A 22,514-nucleotide genomic window follows, 5' to 3' on the forward strand; every position below is an offset into this window, starting at 1 on the left:
TCTGATCTTAGTCTCCCTGGGAGAAATGCTTTACTATGCAGCAGATTAATTTGCTGCACAGTAGAGTGTCACTGTCTACACGTGCATGACATTAGGGTGCAGTAGACTAATTTACTGCCAGAGAATCCCATCAGATACAAGTGGTATATGGCAGCACAGTAATTTACAATGCTTAGACACGTGTAGATGGTGATGTCGGGATTAGTTTAGTCTGTCTTAAATTGAGCTGGGGTATATTCATTCAGTCGCATTAATTGCATATGTAGACATGCCTCTGTAAAAAATCCAGCTGGTACAATGATACACGCAACTGCACACTGTATACAGACACACATGTGCATATTAGTACGTTTAGCATCATCCCTGTGAAAACCTCAAAGCACTTGAAGATAAGATAGAAAGATGATTTACGTACAAACAGGACTAAGAGACGTACTCACAGTCAGGCAAGTGAGTGGCAGAATCAGGAATGGATTTCAAGGGCCTGATTCATGATAGAAATAGCATTTACTTGGATTGTGTGCAGGTGCAGCACAATGGATATACATCTGATTAAATTCCCCGTCAAACACTTCCATTGGACTTCTAATGGACTTTGGATCAAGCCCTAAATCTCTCATATTGCAAGACAGCTCTTCCACAGGGAAGTCATTTAGCAATAATAAATGAGGCACAGAAATGGTTACAGTTGAGTTTTTTTTTAAAAAAATCAGCATTAAAATTTAAGAATAGCTTGTACCCAGAGCGCCAGTCTTGAAGTAAAATGAAAGCCTAAGGGAGTCCAACAAGTCACCTAGTGATTTAATTTGCCCATTTAAAAGAAATAGTTCAAGGAATGGTAGATGCATTCTCTCCAAGGAGACCTTGATTGCTCCTATATTCAAAATAACCAAATTTGCTGACATTCACAGAATAGTGCATTTTTCAGATGGGTGGGGAGGTACTGCTTGTGGAGAGGCAGTCTTGATAACAATAAGGTTTTCCTCATTTTATTGTTTTGGATTGATTACATATGATGAAAACTGCTCTTACGTGGGTGTCTTATGATTATTTTTCAACCTGTTACTAAGTGGGCACATCTATACCTCTGACTTAACGTTCAGGAGACTATTTTACCATGCATTAAAGCATCACATAAAAACCATGACATTATACTAATATGCAGTAAAATAGTCTACTGTGCATTGTGTCACTAAAAAGTGTGCAAATGTGCTACTGCACATTAACACAGCCAAATGTGTATTAAATGAATGTGTCGACGCACCCAGTATATATAGCAGTTTAGAAACTCAAAAAGGGACTTGTTTGTCTCATGAATACAAAATCAAATCTGATCAAACGCTAAGCCCAACTTAACCCAACCTCTCATGGGTATTATGCAGGGAACTACTGAATACATTTTCTCCATTTGCTATCATGGTTAAAGCTTTCTTATTCAAGTATTCCTTAGTCTTAAATGTACCTGATTAGTTTTGCCTCTCCGAAAGATGACTCAGAAAAATGCTCAACTGAGCCTGAGAAACTGTAGGAGGGAGAGCTAATAATAGGAAGAATGGGATTGGCACCATTTCCTTTTTTTGCAAAATTACTGTTCTGATTTTGGTGCTATCACTCAGCAAGGACAAGCCACAAGACACCACATGGGTAGTGCTGGGAAAATAGCAAAGACTTGAGAATGAAAACTGACCTACAGCACTTCACCACCACTCTGTTTTCAAAGAACAGTGCAAACATTAACCTAAACACTCTTCAGAAGCAGATGTTACACAGCTTCACAGGAAACTGGTACAGCAGTTTCATATACTTAGTCTAAGGATAACAGGAAGATCAACTGTAGAGGTGTGGGGCAGAAGCTCAGAATCACTCCACCGAGGTATACTCAACACAACTTGTTCACCTTCTGCTCTTTGCAGCCTGGGTCTATAGATTCACTCCAATGGTATCACACCTGCTTTATAGTTAAAAAAAATATTAAAATGAAATACAAATGTGAATCCAAATCAAATATAAAAAGCCTGTTTCACTATGTGTTGTCATCTACTAACATCAGAATAGCCTTGAACATTTCTAAGAAATGTCACTGTAGTGCAGTAATCTGGATCTGTTTCCTTCATATTTTCATGGCCTTTGTTAGTCCTCACCTTTTCTTCCAGTGAGGAAAAAGCAAAAGCCATATCACAGCACTTCACCAATAAGCAATTTGTAGTTTACAATAAACCTGAAACAAAACTGTTATTCTTGGAACATTATTGGAAGGTTGATTGTGTAGAAAGATGGCTTGTTCTCCAGTAGAGAGTAGAAATAAGAGGAACTTGACAATAGATTGATAATCTTTGGCTGCCTGATAATGTCTTGTACTTTTACCACTGATATGAAAGCAGATAGAGAAATGGAAATCTATGATATCAGTCAGCATAACTTGTTCAATTGTTATAAGTAAGGACCTACTGAATTTGTAGCACAAGTAGACTGCATGGCAACTCCTTCAATCTTGCAGGTTCCTCCATGCGCCTCTCCCCACCCCAGCCACTGACTGGCAGAGGGGCCCTGCTGCTCAGCACCTGCTTCTGATTGGCAGGGGAGCAAATCACAGTGCTATTTTTGCCTCCTGGCTGGCCAGTAGCAAGTGATGGGGCCACTGGGACCCCTTGCCCATTCAACAGCAGGAGGCAAAAATGGTGCCATATTTAAAACAGTGGTTTTTGCCTCCTGGCTGAACAGGAGTGAGTGGTGAGGCCCCTTTGCCGATCAGCAGTGGCGGGGGGAGGGAGAGGAGGAGGAACACGTGGGGCAACCTGCAAGGTTAAAGGAGCTGCCATGCAACCCACTTCTGCTGTGAATTTGGTAGGTCCCTACTTATGAGTAAAATCTGCATACAATAGGCCCACTTTCAAAGCATGCAAGACGGCTAAAATTTTAACCTCCAAACTTACAGGGTCAGAAGCTTCTAGGTAACATCCTTAGCTTTTGTATACGAATTTGCCACAAGCTGAAAATGAAAGGCATTTTTCTTTTCTGGCGATGTTTAAAGTGGCACCTTTAAATGGTACCTTTTAAGCATCAGACACAAATATTAAAACAGTAAGATAGCTATAATTTATTATAACAGCAGGAGTGCAAGAGATTGTAATTTCACAAGTACAAAGGAAGTCTTGAAGGTGTGATGAGGTTCCAATGAGGACTGCGGGAAAACAATGTGTTTTTCATTTATCATGATAAAACTCCACTTTCTCCATTTTAGATTTAACTCTTGCTTAAAAGAGTAGTGGGTTATATTGATCCCACACTTGAGAGAATTCATGTGAGAACCGGAAAGGAACTGAAGGCTGCAGAAGCAATGATTTTTTTTAGGCGCAATCAAAAAAAACAAAAAAGGGAAAAAAATCTCCATTAAAGAAGGAATGGGGAAAACCAAAATTGAGTTGCAGAATTGGTACCATATTTCTTACTGAGAGAATATTTTAAAGTAGATGCAGGGAAGGAACAAAATGCATGGACCTAACCATTTTTATTGGGAAGAGTTTTTAAACTAGGCTAAGCAGACAGAGGCTTCTAACTCAGCAATCTTATGTTTGGTATAAAAGATAATACTATGATCATATGTTTCATAAAGCTTTTTAAAAACCATGAACAACCATGAATATTTTTACTCCAGATTAGACTAACACTCCTCTCTTTCTTTAGCATTAAATAACCATGTAATTTTGCATCTGAAAGTGCTGTGCTTTGTCAGGAACTCTTGAAGAAACCCTGAGCTATAGATTTCTCTTCAGTGGACCATGGATATGATATGAAAGTATGATAATTATGATATGGCCTACCTTGTCTCAAATATTACAAGGAAGATTTTTTTTGCCCCAACACAAACTTGTCCAAGCAGGTAACATGTGTAACTGAAATAGAAGACTATGAAACAGGAAACATTTAGAATCACAGTTATTACTGGGATTTAAGACCTCGTTCGTATGGCTTTTAGTGAAACTTCAGGGTCAATAAGGGTGCTAGTTTGGATAACAATCTCCATAGCTGACGCCCAAGCGTGAGACAAAACAGATTAATATCACACACACACACACACACACACACGCTCTTTTATGCTAAGTGGTTCTGCAGTTTGTTGGCTTTACTAGTTTAACATCTTTAAATTATATTGATGCTTCCTAATTTTGATCCTAAAGACTTTAAACAAAAGGGGGAGATAAAATGGGGTGACACCCTTTTTAGTTTTCCAAATGAAACTCTACCTGCCTCCTGTTCACCACAGCATTTAGAGATCTGCAGATCTCCTTACATTACCTCAAATAAGTCTCCAGAAAAATTAGGGATTTGGTGGCTCACAGTCCAACTTTACCTTAATTTCTTTTTTTTTTTACATAACCCTAGGCAAAGACCATTTAACTTCTACTGTCCTGTATATTTGCATGTTGAAGGCTTAAAGACCTCTTGGATGCATTTTATTTCACATGAAATAACACAGCAGCTTTTTTCATTTTCTAGTATTGAAAATATGCTCAAGACAATCTGCGTCCCGTCTTGCACTGCTGTGGTATCTTCTCCCATGCTATAGTTGTGTGTCATTACTTTATAAATAAATGAGGTAGGCTGCTGCTCTGAGTGCATAAAACCCACTTTTTGTGCCCCTCATTGGGTCCCAGTTCACTTGAAGATACAGAGTATGATGCATAGGTTTTAGCTCTACAGTCACTTAGGTTTTATCTTGAGCAATAAACTAAGAAGTAGGTGGCAGAGCATTGGTGATAGGTTAGTGGAACATCCTGGGCCTTATTGAAGGACTATCACCATTCCAGTGCTGAGTATCAGACTCTGGATTACTAAAAGCAAAGAGTCCAAGGAAAAGCAACATTTGTCAAGAATTACTCTGTACATGAGACTTCTCTTTTAAAAGATGATCCCCCAAAAAATCAAGACCCCAATGAAAAGTTTAGTGCAGTGATTCTTAACCATGGTACTGTGGCAACGTTGAAAGGTGCCATGGGACAGAGAAGATACAGCTACTCCTTTCAAGTAGGTTAGCACTATAATAAATAAATATTTTTAAATGGGGTGCCACTCAATTCGCAGAAGATACAGAGGTATGCCTCAAATGTAAAAAGGCTGAGAACAACTGCTTTAATGAAATTAAAGATGAAGATACTTTTAGGTCTGATGTATACCTTTTTCTGAATTCAGAACTCAGAACCTGAAATTGAAAATTGAGAGCATCTTTATTGGTAAATCTGCCACACACTGTAGACCTAGTTAGCTAAAAATATCTACTATGTGGGAAAATTCTATGTGGGAAGATTTTAGGCATTTCTGAAATTAAATATAAAATTTCGTATAACAGATAAGCTTCTTACCAATGGTCACATAAATGGTCTTGCTCTATTAGCTGTACTGTTTTACAAAAGTTACATGAAGCCTAGTCATTTTCTCCCGAGTCTTGTGAACATACAGGCACACACTGAAGTGATAAGCACTCTTGTCATACCAGTGAATTCACTGGGTCTACTCAGAGCCTTAAAGTTAAATGCAGTTTGCAGGACTGGGATACACGATTACAAAAACTACTATACGGTAGTGTGGAATAGACAATAAAAATGTCATGAAAACTGCAACAATTCAGTGAGATTGCCTAGAAATCAAATTCCTTTGCATCCTATTAAAGGTTAACAAACAAACAAGGTATTTTAAGCAGAAAGTATATATTTATACCACATGAAACAACTGCAAAAGTATTACATAAAGAAAAATAATGTAACAGAATTTACTTAGGTACCTAACGTACAGGCATGCTCATAGCTAAAAAGTAACATTGGTAACTAATATATATATTTCTGACAAGGGTGCATTTAAGAATTCTCTAATATAGATCATTTTAAATGTGGAGAGTATTTCTTCAAGATACAGAAAAACAAATCATTATTTTACACAGGCACACCTGCTATTTGTATAAAAACATGCTTGCAAGTGAAAAGTCGCCTTAGTACTAATTCACCAGATATGCAAAAGCCAAGTAGTGTTAATTGTATTGAAAAGGTCTCTTCTCCTTTTTGCACTGGTGAGCACCAACACTGAACGGTAGAATTTTTGATCTAGTATGATTTACTTGACACTGTAACCTATTCCAAAGCAGCTGTCCTGCCAAGGTACTGTACAGCACAATAGGGATAATATGCCTCATCTGTATTCTGCACACAGTACAGTTAATTCTAGAAGCTATAAAATTAGGACAATGATTTTGTTTTGTTTAAATATATACATCAATCAGTATAAAATACTAGCAAACACTTTGCATTTCAAACAAATTTTAACCACGTCATCAAACAATGCTTTTACAGAATAAAAAAATCCAAATCAATTTCAACTGCTAACAGTATAGCATCTCTAGGTTATATTTCCTAACAATGGAAGAGAACGGAAGTGTCTTAAAGTCTATTAAAAAATCACAAAATAGGATTACTGTTAGAGCAATTCAAGAATTCCCAGTCAGTACCTATCCTACGCAGTGCCACCCAAATACAGTATAAGCCATTTTAGTGTTTCTACTATCAAAAGAAAACAAAGGTCTGACAAACACATAAAAGCAAGGAAAGAAACCTGGTCATCCCTGTGATATCAAGGTACAGTATGTCAAGAGTTTGCACTTAATGCATAATATGTACCATTCTGCTATTATACTTGGATACAACTGGTTAAGTCAGATTGAAATGGGGAATAAAGCTCTGAACTTTCCTTGCTTTTGTGGGTATATATCAGACCATTCAAGTTACTCTTCAAAACTTAGTGTCAGTTTCTTTAACATTTTTTTTCAAAGTGGAGGGAAGAAGGATGGAAGAATTCTTAATGCAAGCATAAGATACTCTTATAATCCTAAAATGGATATAAATACTGTTTTAAGGGCTAATGTGTCATTGCACAATGTACGTGGCCTGTTAATGTGTGGGTTATTGGCGTAGCAGAATGTATTGCTGTTGCGGACACATCAGTGGGAAATTCATTTAAAATAATATTCCACAACACACCACTTCTGACTTCGCACATTCTGATTATTAAAAAATTTATGAAAAATAGTAAACATGCACAAATAGTGGCAAATTTCAAATCTCAATTGCTGCTGCTTTTGTTTTTAAAATAAAATTTAGAACTCCAAAAGCAGAGAGCTTTTTGTGTTAACATTTGTAAATGATAAAATAGAGCCATTTCAAATTCTCGTCACGTAGAAAACCTGAAGGATAAAACACTTAATTCTTGGATTTCTTAGTTTACTCCTATAACTTAAAAATAACTGAGTGCCTTAAAAAAGATTAAAAAAAATTCTTCCAAGCAAAGAATTGTTTTTTCCATATATCTACAGTATTGCTATGGCCATGGTATAAATCCTTGATAATAAGGACTGACAATGGGACTGACAGACCTTTAATTAAAGAGGTGCTATCTGATACCACTATTTTTTAACCCAAGAACTACTTCATAGCTTATACTGAAAGTTTGATTCATGCTCACTTTGTTCATTTAAAAATACTCTTTGGAAACAGTGTCAGCTCCTGCAGATAACTCAGTGTTACCTTTATTTTAACAGAGTAAGTTGTATGGCAGTCATTCATCTCTACCCCATGCTAAGATCTACTACTAATATACACTTCATTACCTGCTCATGTCACCATCTAACACATAACTTTACAGTCTTCTAATATAGTGTCCAGGGCTTATTTTTCACTAACAGTCTTACCAAAGCTTTGAGTTTTTTAGTTTAGTGTTTTCATTGTAATCTAAAGTGAGATGATAGTTTAGACTATTTTTCCATGCTACTTAAAAGGAGAACTTTTCACTAAGGTTTCTCCCGAAGATTTTACTTTCTTAAACTCAGATATCAAAACTAAAAAATAAAACCGAAGAGATTAGATAAAACAGTCAATTAAACATGTAGTGTACAGGCTTGGCTACTTTAAAATGCATAAAAGTTTCAATACAGCACATAGAGCTACATTTTACAGTGGCACAACCAGATTCTAATTTCAAATTCTTGCAAGTAGGCATGAAAAATAAGCCACTGGTCATTTATTCTAATGATTACATTCAAAGCTAGCCTTTAAGAATAAAAGTTACAAGCAAAATAGTTTCATGGGCTCACTATCAGGCTACAATAGACATGTTTTAGGGTATAAAAAAGCAGACAATTCAGATTTAAATAAGACTGTGAAATCAGGAAATTTAGATTTCACTATTTAAAAAAGCACCTACAATTACTTCCCAAACTATGGCTAAAATTAAACCAACTAACAAAAAAAAATCCTAGTTTTTGACAGACAAAAAGTTTGATTAAAGTATGTGGCAACAATAAAAATTCATATGTTACTATACGATTCATTTACTATACCGTAAAATATGAACAAGAGCACTTTGTGACTAATGGAAAAGCTAGTAGTAGCAACCACTTATTGTCAAACCATCTTCAGCCCTTCTTTAAGCTTTATCTCCAAATCAGTATTGACTTCTTTTCACCAGATACATCATTTTTGGCTTGTCACACCAGTAAGTCATGTTTTACCACTTGCCATAGGCAACAGAGGAGATAACTAGCTGAGCAAACTACAAGCGGTGACATGCAGAAGTTAACTCACAAATCTGAGTACTTAGATAAAATGATATGCAAGCGCATATGAGGACAAAAGGAATGGCATTCGTCATCCAAATAGGCTCATCACCCTCCACCCCATTGAACAGTAGTTGCAACAGCAATAGAAAAAGACCAAAAAGATGTCTATTCTTCAGAGTCAACTGTGAAAGAGGTCAGCAATATATAACAGCAGCAATGGATAAGGAAGAGCAAAATATTGGATGAAAAAAATCTTGTTGAATATTTGTTCATTTACTTTTTCTGACCACAAACCAAATGTTTGCCACACTGGTTTTTTATTAACTTCGGGTATAGATGTCCTATTCTCCTTAGATCCTTCACAGATTTGGATGCAGTCTCCCTGAGGCCTCTATAACCAAGTAAGAAAACTCTCTTTATCTAGCTTGGTGGCTGCCAGCACAGATTCCATGTCATTAAGGATGTCAGAACTCAAAGCCTCCTGCAGACTTGGCATCAGTTCCTCTCCTTCTATATTCATCCCATCTCCTTCCAGGGTCCCAAGGTCCACATTTGTCCCTGGAATGGCTTCAAGGTAGTCTGGGAAACGGTTTTGATGGGAGGGTATGTTACTTTGGCTGATACTATCACCTAGTATAGTACAAAGCAAGACAGACATTAAACACAAAGAATTGTAGATGTGAAACTTACAATGAGGACAACAGATAAAAGATTTGGTCTTGGTCATGTTACTCATGTAAGTGATCCCATTAATGGCAATCTGGCCAGTCACACATGGCAAGCAGAACTTGACCCTAAATGTATATAAAACATGCCTTTTCTTCTACTGTTCTATTCACTGAGCATTACCCCATCAATTGTTTACAGTAGAGTGTGTGTGTGTGTGTGTGTGTGTATGTGTGCACACATGCACATTATAGTATACTCAAGAAAATAAATAGATGCTGTGCAGAACAACCACATCTTGTTGTAAATGAAGTGATATTCTAAGCAAGACTTAACTAAGTTTTTGTTCTGCTAAAAAACCTTAATGCAGATTTAAAACCCATTTAAGCACAAGAGATATACTGCTTATGAGTGTTTTCTGTTCAGACAGAACTTTCTACTTTTTTTTTTTTTACAAATATTTGCAATAAACAAAGGAAAACAAATATATATAGGAAAATGCATTAAAGGTGTAAATAAAAACAAACCTGTATCCATTTCATCAACACTGTTCAGGAAGTCATCAGGGGTTCTGGGTACACTATAACTGCTCATGCTAAGCCCACTGTCTGTACTTTCATCTCTGGAGTGATATGTTCCACTATAATAGAAGAAAATAGTTAAGTGAAAATTGAAGTCTAAGCATTTCAGAATTACACCGAATAAAAACATGCACCTTTTCAGATAAGCTCAGTAGATTTGGTGATATAACATAATGTGTTGTCAAACAGACTACTGTATCTGGTAGGTGTTAGCTGTTATTTGTCTACAAAGCTTGTAGAGTAAGACAAAGCTGTCACAAAGGCACAAGAAAAAAACTAAGACTGAAATGAAATAAATCATTCCTTTATATAACTCCTTAACATATACATCATTTTCTCGCATGCAGCACACTCCCAAATAAGACACAAAGCTTGTTTTGGGAAGGCAAAATGAAAGGGAAAAAACAATTTTCCGGAGCCACTGCTGAATTCTGATTGCATGGCTGAACCTTGATCAGTGCTGCTCAGACAAAAGCTACAGCTTTAACTCACTCACAGCAGTTGCCAATCTGACAGCAGCTTTTGGCTGAAATATAAGAGCCTACATAGTAGCTAGGACCCTTATATCTCATCGAATAGGACAGATAGGACTGAGGAACAATTATAGGAACCCATAGGGAATATTCATGTGCCTGTCAAGTTAAAAGCTTTCCACCATGCCCACCCCCAAAAAAACAGGCCCGGAGGCATCTGGGGGTCATTTTCATGGGGTAGGGGACAGTGTCAGGACCCCTGGCACTCAAACCTAGGTCTTCTGGGATTGTGGGCAGAGGCCTGGGCTACAGCACCATGAAGCAGCTGGCTGGGTGCTGGGCCCAGGCTGGGCCCTCCCATGGGGTCCCAAATAGAGGATCATATATGATCCAGGGGGACCAAATGGGAGCCCACAAGACCCTGATGGGAGGGCAATAAAATCCTTCCACTTCCTGCAGGGCCCTGTCCCTGCAACAACACTTCCAGTACCTCTGTGGTGAACCTCTGTCCAACTCCATTACAGGCAGTCCTCAGACTTACAATACAACTGGTTCCTGAAAACAGCGTCTCAAGTTGGACCGTTGCAACTCAGAACCGATTTTCCCATAGAAAACAATATTATAAATGGGGGATTGGTTCCTGAACCAAGGCCCAATACCCCTATTTTCACCAAAAATAACCTAGAATTTTGTACTCAATCAATTATATATGAGTAATATAGCTCCATTAATGTATTTATATTATAAACAGCAATCAGATTGATTTGGAAGGATTTCTTTGAGGTGACTTTGCTGGACTTTTTGAAGGGCTCCTGGTTGGACTTTTTCATAGATTTCCTAGACATTAGCGGCTGGAAGGGATCTTGTAAGATCGAGTCCAGCCCTCCTGCCATAGACAGAAAGTCAGCTGGGATCAAGTGACCCCAGCAAAAAAAATCCACGTTTTTTTTGAAAGAGGCCAGAGAAGGTCCTTGCACCACCTCTGGGGGGAGTCGATTCCAGACCCTTGACACTCGCACTGTAAAGAACTTTTTTCTTTGTCTAGTCTAAATCAGTCTTTAAGGAGTTTATGGCCGTTAGACCTTGTTATGCTTTGGGGGGCTCTGGTGAACAGCTATATTCCCAGGTCCTGATGTACTTCTCCTATATAGTTGTAGGCCTTCTCTTTTCCGTAATGAAGAGTCCCAAGTCCCTCAGCCCCTCCTCATATGGCCTGCCCTCCATGCCTTGGATCATACGAGTGACTCGCCTCTGGATTCTCTCAAGCTTTTCCACATCCCTCCTGAAGTGGGGGGCCCAATACTGGATGCAGTACTCCAGCTGTGGTCTCACCAGGGCCGAGTACAGTGGGAGGATGACATCCCTGGTTTTGCTTTAGATGCATCGGCGGATGCGCGCCAGAGTTCAGTTTGCTTTGCCAGCAACAGCATCGCATTGGTGGCTCATATTCATCTTGTTGTTAATCAAGACTCCCCCCCCAAGTTTCTTTAGGTCGTGGTGCTTTTTGAAGGGTTCTTGGCTAGAGTCTTTTCAGGAGTCTTGGCTGCAGATTTTTCTGGAGCCTTGTTTGTTTTCTTAAAGAAAGTGTCCAAGTAAGTTTGGACAGATGTTCTCTAGGGAGACAGGCAATGCAGCGAACTTGTTCACTGGCATGGCGTTGTATCGGATCAAGTGTTGTAAAGTTGAAATTGATGTCAGAAAGCTGAAACAGGGCATCAATTTACAAATGTTGTAAGTGCAAAATGCTGTAACTTGAAACCATGTTAGTTGAGGACTGCCTGTTCTCCTGTTACTTGGACCCTCCAGCCCTGCTCCAGCACTGCCTATGGCCTTGCAACCTGTACCTTGCCCCTCCCTATATCATCCTCTATATCGGACTCAGCTCCTGACTTTTGGCCTGGCCTTGACCACAGACCTGCCTGATCCATGCATGAGCCATCAGATTTGGACTGACATCTGGTACTGTGACCCTCAGCTTGGCTTCTAGACCTATGGGATTGCAGACCCTCAGTTTCTGAGCCATGAACTCTCACATCCAAGTCATACCTGTGATACAGGCCCTGAGTCACCTATTTAGCCCCAAGCAGACCCCTGTTGTCATCTTAGCCACAAAATTAAGCTTAGTCTCATCACTCCCAGTCTTGGATGGTTACACTTCTTTGCAAGCGTCTCAAGAACTGACTGACATTAGTGCTAATTGTTGGATCCATACAGCAAGAATGAGGGGGACAATGACTCAAAAAAGAAAAAAAAAAACCCAACCATATCTGATCACCATTCAGAGTAAGCCTGCAGAACTCCTTGCCACAAAGCAAGAGCAAGCCACACCCTTAGCAAATCTGCCTGTCTGTCTCTTTACTGGTCCCTGCAAACTTCATGGGTATGACCTGGACATGGGGGAGGAGAGTGGAGCTGGGCTCAAAAACCGGGGGTATAAAATACTGTACGTCCAGAAGCCACGCTAGAGGTCATAATACCAGAGTCAGTCAGAATCTGATGGTTCATGCCAGATCGAGACAGCTCAACTACGTTCAAGGTCAAGCCAGAGGTAAGGAGCCAAAGAATCCAGCATGCAGGATGAGGGATTCAGGAGGGAGGTACAGGGGTCCAAGGCTAAAGGCAGTGAGAGTCTAACGCAGAGGGGAGACAGGAATAAAGCAGGCTGTTCCAAAGTAGAAGCAAGGCTGGAGCAAGGCACACAGGAGGCAGGAGGGTCTGAGGCAAGAGAGGGAGTACTGGAGCCAGGGAGTGCTGGAAGTGTTGCTGCAGGGACAAAGCCCTTTGGGAAGTTGAAGGGTTTTGTAGCCTTACAACCAGGACCTTGTAGCTACCACGGCTTCTCCTGGGTCACATGATCCCCCATGGAAGGCCCCAGGCTGGGCTAGGTCAGCACTCAGCCAGCTACTTGGAGGCGCTGCAGATCAGGCCTCAACCCACAAGCCTGGAAGGCCTGTGTTCAAGCCCTGGGGGTCCAGACAAAGTCAGCTTCCCTGCTTAAATGACAAACCCCAGTTTTGGGGGACAGATTTGGTGAGGGGGAGGCAGGATAGGTATGTGCACTACATGAGTAAATACGATACTACTTTCGCCTTCTCAACAGGCACTTTTTTAATGAGATATTCACCGTATTAGTTGGTCATACCACCTGGTTTTTAGATCACATTATCTGAGGAGAAGACTTCATGTGCTCAGGCAGAACACTGTGCACAGTTTGCAAAGCAAGTATTTTGTGTTTAAAGAATATTAGAACCACCAGTACAAAGCTAGTAGCCAAAAAAATAAAACCGGTGGAATTTTGGGCACAGAATAATTGAAAGTAAAAGGTTAAAACCCCTATTAATGTTAAACATTAAGAAACTAAGGATGTAACTAACATTTAAAACTACCTGTTTAACCTCCTCTAATTCTAATGGGCTAAAGGATTAACCAGTAACATAGTAGCTTGGACACAGCTGCTGCTGGGAGCTGCTCCCAGCTTCTGGGGCCCTTTGACTAGGGGGAGGGGAGGAAGCTACAAGCCCAGCCAAACAACACAGCCCAGATGAAGGCCTAGGCTGGGAGGGAGGGAGCACCTGTGAACCAGCAGCTAATTGCTTATTGATGAGTCATTAGGCTGCTGGTGTTTGTCTCTTAGGCTATGGGCACTAGTGCCCCTCCCTGCTCCCTGCATTGCTGCCTTCTGATTCCTGCTGGGGAACTGCATGACTTCTCTTGCCCCTTCCCTGCCAGACTGAGCCCATGCAGAGGTAAAGGATAACAGGTAAGCTAACCAGTCATCACTGCACTTACCAGTTACACAGTTGATTGTTTAACCCAGAGGTTCCCAAGCCCTGGCCCGCGAAGTGTTGGCTGCTGGACCAGAAGTCCAGAAGTGACCAGCATACTGCGCACTGGTAGTAAACCCTTTTTTATACGGAGTATTATACCCTTTTTTATACCTGTCACTTCCGGACTGCAGTTTGCTGGTCCGTGGTCTAAAAAGGTTGGGAACCACTAGTTTAACCTTCTGCAACCCTATTAGAAGCCCAGCATTTTAATAACTATCTTGAAAACTGTAATCAGTTGAATGCTGACAACTCTTCATATTACGCACACATACACCCCAGAACCATCCTTCAGGTATGTTCAGAACTATCTAGGTCAGTTATTATCAACTGTTATGCCTCAAGATCCTTTTAAGAATGCTGCAGGGTGCCATACAACATTAACACTGTTAGGTGTGCAAAGACCTATACACAAACCTATGATTTACAACACAAACCCAGAGACTTCAAATAGAAATCCACAATGTCAAAAACATTCTTCCCTGCTCTGGTCTTTCTGAGTTCTTTGTAACAGAAAAATTACTCTATTATTTTTTTGTCATTAAAAATGAATGGATATTAAGAGCTGGCATTTGCCGAGAGGTGCCTTGAGTCCAAGGAGGTTGAGAACCACTGACCTAGTTAGATAACAAGTCCTTTGCTGAAGTGCACACGGTCTGTTGGACCAGCACCAGAGAACAGCACATCCTACATGCTGAAAATGCTCCCTTGCCAGCATGTCAGTATAAAATAATGCTGATGTATGCTTTTATTGAAAGCAAAACTGGAAGGAACAAGATTCAAATCAAAATAAGAATTATGGGAACCTTAAAGTCAGAGACTCCAAACCAAACATTTGAATTAGCCTTCTACAATACAGCAGAACATTATGCACATAAAAAGAAATCTCCCCAGAAGTCAGAACAAAACTATACTGCACAAACAAGCACTCCCTCTGGGAAAAGGAAGAATCATTTAGAAAACAGGTTTGGAAGGGACCTCAGGTCATTCAGTCCAACTGCCTGCTCAAAGCAGGATCCTAGTCTCACAGAATCACAGAAAATTAGGTGTGGAACGGACTTCAGGAGGTCATCTAGGCCAGCGGTTCCCAAACTCTGACAGATTGCGCACCACCAGTTTAAAATAATACAACCTTAAGTACCACCACCAAATTCTTTTCATATAAAGTAATTATAATAAATCTGTTAACACGTACCACTGACAGGTTATTTGTGTACCACTGGTGGGACGCGTACCAGATTGAGAACCACGGATCTAGTCCAACCCCCTACTCTAAGCAGAACCATCCTCAAATTATATCATCCCTGCTCCTGGCTGTCTTTTGCCACCACTGAGAACAGTCCGGCTCCATCCTCTTTGGAACCAACCATCAGGGAGATGAAGGATGCTATTAAATCCCCTCAGTCTTCTCTTCTCCAAACTAAATAAACCCAGTTCCTTCAGCCTCTCTTTGGAAGTTATGGGTGCCAGCCCTCTAATCATTTTCATTGCTCACTACTGGACTCTCTCCAATTTGTCCACATCCTTTCTGTAGTGGGGGGCCCAAAACTGAACACAGTAAGCCAGATGTAGCCTCACCAGTTCTGAATAGAGGGGAATAATCACTTCCCTCAATCTGCTGGCAACACTCCTATCAATGCAGCTCAGTATGCAGTTAGCCTTCTTGGCAACAAGGGCACACTGTTGGCTTATTGTCCCCTGTAACCCCCAGGTCCTTTTCTCCACAGTTGCTGCCCAGCCAGTCAGCCCCCAGCCTGTATCAGTCCATGGGATTGTTCCATCCTTAGTGCAGGACTTTGCACTTGTCCTTGTTGAACCTCATGAGAGGTTTTTTGGTCCAATTCTCCAATTTGTCTAGGCCTTTCTGAATCTTAACCCTACCCTCCGGTGTATCTACTACTCCCCCCCAGGTTGGTATCATCTGAAAACTTGCTGAGGGTGCATGCTATGTCATCTTTCAGGTCATTGATGAAGATATTGAACAAAACCAGCCCCACGACCAACTGCTGGGGCACTTCACTTGATACCAGCTGCCAACTGCACACTGAGCCATTGACTATTACATCCTTTGAGCCCAATGATCCACCAAGTTTTCTATCCCCCTTACAGTCCATTTATCCAACCGGTAGTTCCTTAGGTGCCTGTAAGACTGTTGTGGGAGACCATATTGAAAGCCAGTCAAAGAATACTACACCCACTGGTCTCCCCACATCCACAGAGGTAGTCATCTCATCATAGAAGGCAATCAGGTTGGTCAAGCATGACTTGCCCTTGGTGAATCTATCCTATCCTATCCTGCTCCTAATCATCTTCTCCTCCAAATGCTTAAAAATGGATTCCTTGAGTATCTGCTCCATGATTTCTCAAGAGACTGAGATGAGGCTGACTGTTCTATAGGTCTCTGGATCCTCCTTTTCCCCGTTCTTAAATATGGACACTATATTTACCCCTTTCCAATTGGCTGGCACCTTTCCCGATCACCATGAGCTTTCAAAGATGATGGCCAGTGGCTCTGCAATCACATCAGCCAACTTCCTCAGCAACCTCAGGTACATTGCATCCAGGCCCATCGACTTGCACACGTTCAGCTTTTCTAAATAGTCCTTAACCTGCTCTTTTGCCACAGTTGGCTGCTCACCTCCTCCCCAAACTGTGCTGCCAGATATAGTAGTCTTGGAGATGACCTTGCCTGTGAACACTGAGGTGAAATAGGCATTAAGCACTTCAGCTTTTTCTGCACCCTGTCACTTGGTTGTCTCCCTCATTCAGTAAGCAACCCACACTTTCCATGATTCGCCTCTTGTTTCTTGTTATTATCTCCACCTGAACCATCCCAGCCAAGTGTTTGTCTAACCCACACTTAAAAACTTCCAAGGAAGGAGATGTAACAACCCAAGTAATCTGTTTCAGTGCTCAATCAAAATTTAGAATGAAGCTGAACACAGTCGGACAGTCCTTATCTCCCTTATTGTAATTTAAGACTGTTACTTCTTGTACTGCCCCCCCACTGGCTTCAGAGAACAATCAAACTCCATCCTCTTTACAATAGCCCTTTCTGTATCTGGAGACTTACTATATTCACCCCCTTCTATTTCTCCGAATCAATAATCCCAGTTCTATCAACTTATTTTTATGCCAGGTTTTCTAGACCTTTAATTAGTTTTGCTCTATTCAAGTGCAGGGGGGCTCAAGCCTTTGCTTGCGGAGCCAGTGCATCTGGCCCGCTGGTTCCTTACAGCATGAGAAATTCAGTGGGAGGCACCTGTGGGAATTAACACTGCCAGTCCTGCCCCACTTCCAATCTTCCAAGTCCATTGTGGCTGGACCATGCCTCCTGCCACCCCACATATTCAAATTAGGGCTAGGCTGTGCCCTAGTTGGATGGGGCTGGGATGCCCCCTGCCCCTTCTGCAGCCAGTTCAGGCCCCACTGCACCTGCCCTGTGCCCCGGATTGGGCCCATCAGTGGAATCTTGTCCATGGATGGGCTGGACACTGCCCATCTAGTTCATAGGGCAGAAATCAGGGGCGACGTGTAGGGGTGCATGTGTATCCCCTGCAAAAAGGTCCCTGATTGCCGCTGCTGGTGGCGCCTGCAGGTGGTCACCTTGCTGCCCTGCCAGTAGCATCTGCGGGAGCTCCCAGCTCACCGCCACTAGACTCCTGGCACTGTGTTCCTGCCGTCAGAGGAGCAGCCGTATCCCCTCAACCGCTTGGGGCACATGCCGTTCACGGCAGAAATGTTGAGTGCCACTGCTCTAGTGGATACTGTCCATCTTTCTTCAAGTGCAGTACCCAGAACTAAAAGTGCTCCAGATGAGGCTTCACCAGTGATGAATAAAAGAATCACTTCTCTTGACTTGAAGGTGGTGCCTCTGTTGAGACTTCTCTACATGCTGTTAACTTTGTTTTGCAATAATATTACACATTCAATTAATTCAGTTTGCAATCCACTATAAACTACAGGACCTCTTTTGCAGTACTGTAGCATAGCTAGTTGCTTCCATTATATATTTTGAACCTGATTGTTCTGTCCTAAAAGCAGGATTTTTCATCTGCCCGTATTGAATTTAATCTAATTTATTTCAGACCAGACCATGTATAGCCTGGTTAATCATATAATCTAAGAAAGTACCAGAAGATACTCAAATAGTTTTGTGACAGGGCTGGTTTAAGAACCTAGGCACAACTGAATCACAGTGAGCATTATACCTCTAGACTGTGGGTGGGCAAAACGGCTGGACTCCATTTCCCAGCAGTCTGCCTGGGGTGTGTGGGCAGCCGATTGCAGCACTGCCCTGGCTCTGGACCATGCTGTCACTGCCACAAGATCCACAAGATTGCAAAGCAGCTCCCTGCCCAGCCATGTGCCTTGCCAGTACTGCTGGGGCTGGTCTCCATGGAAACCGTGACCCTGCATTGTCACTGCCCCGCTGTTCCTGGGGTCTCCATGGAAACTGGATGAAGCGATGCAGGCAGGGGCTGCTGGGAAATGGAGTCCATCACAGGCTTGATCTGGCCCACAGGCCAGACTGTCTGGCCCTGCTCCAGACTCAGAAGGAACATTAAGTGAGAGAGAGGGGGGGAAGGAGAGTGTGCCATTTGTGGAAAAAGGAAGGGAAACAAGCACCAATGTGAACTGGACTGGTAGAGTGCCAAAAGCTAAAAAAAAAATAATGAAAGAATTAATGAGTAAGGATGAAGAAAGTCTCAATATGAAACGGGGTACAGGTTGTAGCTGCACTGGTCTAAGGACATAAGTAGATATGAACTGTGGTTGCTTGGGGTTGCAGGGGGAGGTCAGGAAGGCCAAGGCAGAGATGGAACTGAGACTAGCTACCTGGATCCAGGACAACAAGAAGTCCTTTTTTAATACAAAGGGGGCAAAAAGAATACCGGTTAATGTGGGGCCCCTGCAAGACACACTAGGAAATTTGGTCGTCACACCAGATGACAAAGCTAACCTATTTAATGACTTCTTTGCCTCCATTTTTCTGAGCAGGGTCCGGATCAGCCCCCCCACCAGGACCCCCTCAGGCCCCAGGGGAGGTGCACCCAGGCCAGGGGTCAGGGAGGATCTAGTCAGGGAACTTCTGGAGGGACTGGATGTATTTAAGTCAGCTGGTCCTGATGATCTTCACCCCAGAGTGCTGAGGAAATTACCTGTGGTCATTGCGAGACCCCTGGCACGGCTGTACGAGCACTCGTGGTGCTCTGGTGTGGTGCCAGAGGACTGGAAGAGGGCCAATGTGGTTCCCATCTTCAAAAAAGGGAGGAAGGAGGACCCGGGGAACTACAGGCCAGTTAGTCTTACCTCGATCCTGGGTAAGCTTTTTGAGAGAATTATCCTGGCACATGTCCACGAGGGGCCAGCGGAGATTATGCTTAGGGGCAAACAACATGGGTTCATTAGAGGCAGGTCCTGTCAAACCAACCTGGTGGCCTTCTATTGACCAGGTCACGAAATCCTTAGATGCAGGGGTAGCAGTGGACATAGTCTTTCTGGACTTTAGGAAGGCCTTCGACACTCCCTCTCACCCTGTTCTCATTAAAAAATTAGGGGACTGTGGTGCCGACACGTACACAGTCAATTGGGTCACTAACTGGCTGGAGGGCCACAGAGAGTGGTGCTGGATGGGTCATTTTCAACCTGGAGGGATGTGGGCCGTGGGGTCCCCCAGGTCTTGGTCCTCAGGCCCACACTGTTCAACATCTTCATCAGTGACTTGGACAAGGGGGTAAAAAGCACCCTCTTCAAATTTGCTGGCGACACTAAGATGTGGGGGGATGTGGGCACTCTAGAAGGGAAGAACAGGCTGCAATTGGACCTAGACAGGTTACAGGGGTGGGCAGACGAGAATAGGATGGGATTCAGCACCGACAAGTGCAAGGTGATGCACCTGGGGAGGAAGAACCAGCAGCATACCTACAGGCCCGGGAACTCCCTTCTCGTCAGTGCAGACACAGAAAAGGATCTTGGAGTCATCACTGATGCCAAGATGAGCATGGGCCGGCAGTGTGAGGATGAAGTCAGGAAGGCCAACCACACCTTGTCATGCATCCACAGATGCATCTCAAGCAGGTCCAAGGAGGTGATCCTCCCCCTCTATGTGACACTGGTCAGGCTGCATGCAGCTGGAGTACTGCATCCAGTTCTGGGCACTGCACTTCAAGAGGGATGTAGACAACATGGAGAGGGTCCAGAGGAAGACCACTCGCATGATTCGGGGACAACAGGGCAGACCCTACAATGAGAGACTGCAGGAGCTGAACCTGTTCAGCCTCCACAAGAGAAGCCTGAGGGGGGATGTAGTGGCCTGTTACAAACTAAGGGGACCAGCAGGCACTGGGGAAGTCCCTGTTCCCCCGAGCACCGCTAGGAGTGACCAGGAATAATGGTCACAAGCTGGCAGAAGGTAAATTCAGACTAGATATCAGGAGGCGCGACCTCACGGTCAGGGCGGCTAGGATCTGGAACCAACTTCCAAGAGAAGTGGTGCTGGCTCCTACCCTGGGGGGTCTTTAAGAGGAGGCTAGACAAACACCTTGCTGGGGTCGTTTGATCCCAGTACTTTTTCATGCCATGGCAGGGGGTCGGACTTGATGATCTGCTCAGGTCCCTTCCAACCCTACCAACTATGAAACTATGAATGGTCTCTTTCCTGGATATGAAATGGAAAGACACGGTGTCAAGATTTGTTATAAAACATAGAAAAGGGTTACAGCAGTAACATTTCAACATGCTGGTCCTGTTCTTATATCATGCAGAGTAATCCAACAGACACTTATTATTGCAGTAACAACTTTGATACTATAACAATTAGTGAAAAATATAAGTTGAGCTTCATACTGAAAGGATTTATAAGGTTCCTAATTTTTTTATTCTATATAAAATAATGTAATGCTGCTGAGAGTGACAAGCATGTTATATTGCTGCGCAGAAACTTACAGGTATCCAGGGTAGATTTATAATGCCCGCTTCTAAGAAGTGGACTGATACTTATAAAGATCATGGAAAGAAACATTAAGCTCAGGTATAGCTGAAGTATTCCAAACAGTTATCCTGCTCTATAAAATCTTGTTAAAATAGGTGCTGAGTGGGTTCATTCATTTAGAAGCCTGACTGAAACATCACCATCAAACGACGTTACAAAATTTATTACTGCAGTCAACGTTTCTTCTCAGCCTTTCAAAAAATTAATCAGTTAGCAGAACTAAAAAATCCTGTCACCTCCATGAGCAACCCAGGGCTTGAATCTCCTAGTATGACGGATTATTTGACAGAGTGCATCAATTCTTTTCTATTTTTTTAAAATCCTTTTAGACAGTTAATGTAAGGATACAGTATTTTCTCCCAAACACTAAGAAGAACCCATTTACTTACTCTACCCAAAACAATATATTCGTGACAAACTAGAGTGAACTCTGTCCTTGCCTTATGCAGCTGGGGAACAAAAATTATACAAATAGCAGAGGTCTATTTTTGCAGAAAACCAATCCAAAATTCCAACTGCTTGAATTAAGGGATGAACTTCAAATGATATGGTTTTAAAAAATGAATTGCATCAGTGTTTCTAGCATTAACAGTTACACAGTGAGAATGCTACAAGACTAAAATACCCTAAGTGGAGGAGGAAGCTGGGGGGAAGAAAGAATCCTAAGGTATATAGTCTTAAATGTGCCTTACAGTGCACTTGATCTCATAATAAGCTATTCACAAGTTCTCTGAGTCAGTAATTTTAAATGACTGTTAGTCAACAGATTATGTATAGGCAAACATGTTATGACTTTGAATAGGAATCCGTTCTACAAGTCTGAACAGTCTATTTCCTCCCACAGGAGACAGCTTTTAATCCTCAACTTTTACTGGACTTGCCATTTAAGGGAAGATTCATTTACAGCTGTGGCTTTTGGCACAGACAGATGTTCAAAATAAACTATTACATGTACTGAACAGAATCTTAAATCACAATCTTTTTCCTCTAGTAGCTACTCCTACAAACCTGTTCAGAAAAGGATCAGAACTATTTGTAGTCATTGTTCTCAGTTCCTGAGACATTCCAGGAGACGAAACTGGATTTTGAGAACCACTGTCTTGTTCCATTGTTGGAAGTTGGCTACGGAGAGCTAATTCCTAAAAAACAAGAAGTGAACACATTAGCAAGTTCAATGAAATACTTCAGGCTCATGAAATATTTGTGTGCAGCCAGAAACATCACAATAACTTAGATTTTTATATACTTCAAGTTACTGTATACAAATAGAAATACATTAAGTTTTTGAAGTCAGTAATAAACCCCACAGAATAATTATTCTGTGCCAACAAATTAAAGTACAGCCAATTGTTCTAATTAATAAGAAGGCTTCACTGC

General features: G+C 41.9%; 1 protein-coding gene across 8 annotated transcripts in view; it reads right to left on the reverse strand.

Annotated features, from left to right (window-relative positions):
- Positions 1-5,685: 5,685 nt before the first annotated feature.
- Positions 5,686-22,514, reverse strand: part of YAP1 (Yes1 associated transcriptional regulator) — a 130,774-nt gene continuing 113,945 nt past the window's right edge. For all 8 annotated transcript variants that reach the window (XM_090030199.1, XM_090030198.1, XM_090030196.1 and 5 more), the window contains 3 exons: positions 22,146-22,276; positions 9,793-9,905; positions 5,686-9,229 (listed from right to left, as the gene is read on the reverse strand). In XM_090030199.1, coding sequence (XP_089886325.1) covers positions 8,991-9,229; positions 9,793-9,905; positions 22,146-22,276 — 483 coding nt within the window. In that variant the 3' untranslated portion in view covers positions 5,686-8,990. The remainder of the gene's footprint in view (positions 9,230-9,792; positions 9,906-22,145; positions 22,277-22,514) is intronic.

Source organism: Crocodylus siamensis, chromosome 1 (assembly GCF_052110815.1).
Source record: "Crocodylus siamensis isolate JL-2025a chromosome 1, ASM5211081v1, whole genome shotgun sequence".
In the NCBI taxonomy this organism is placed as follows: Eukaryota; Metazoa; Chordata; order Crocodylia; family Crocodylidae; genus Crocodylus; species Crocodylus siamensis.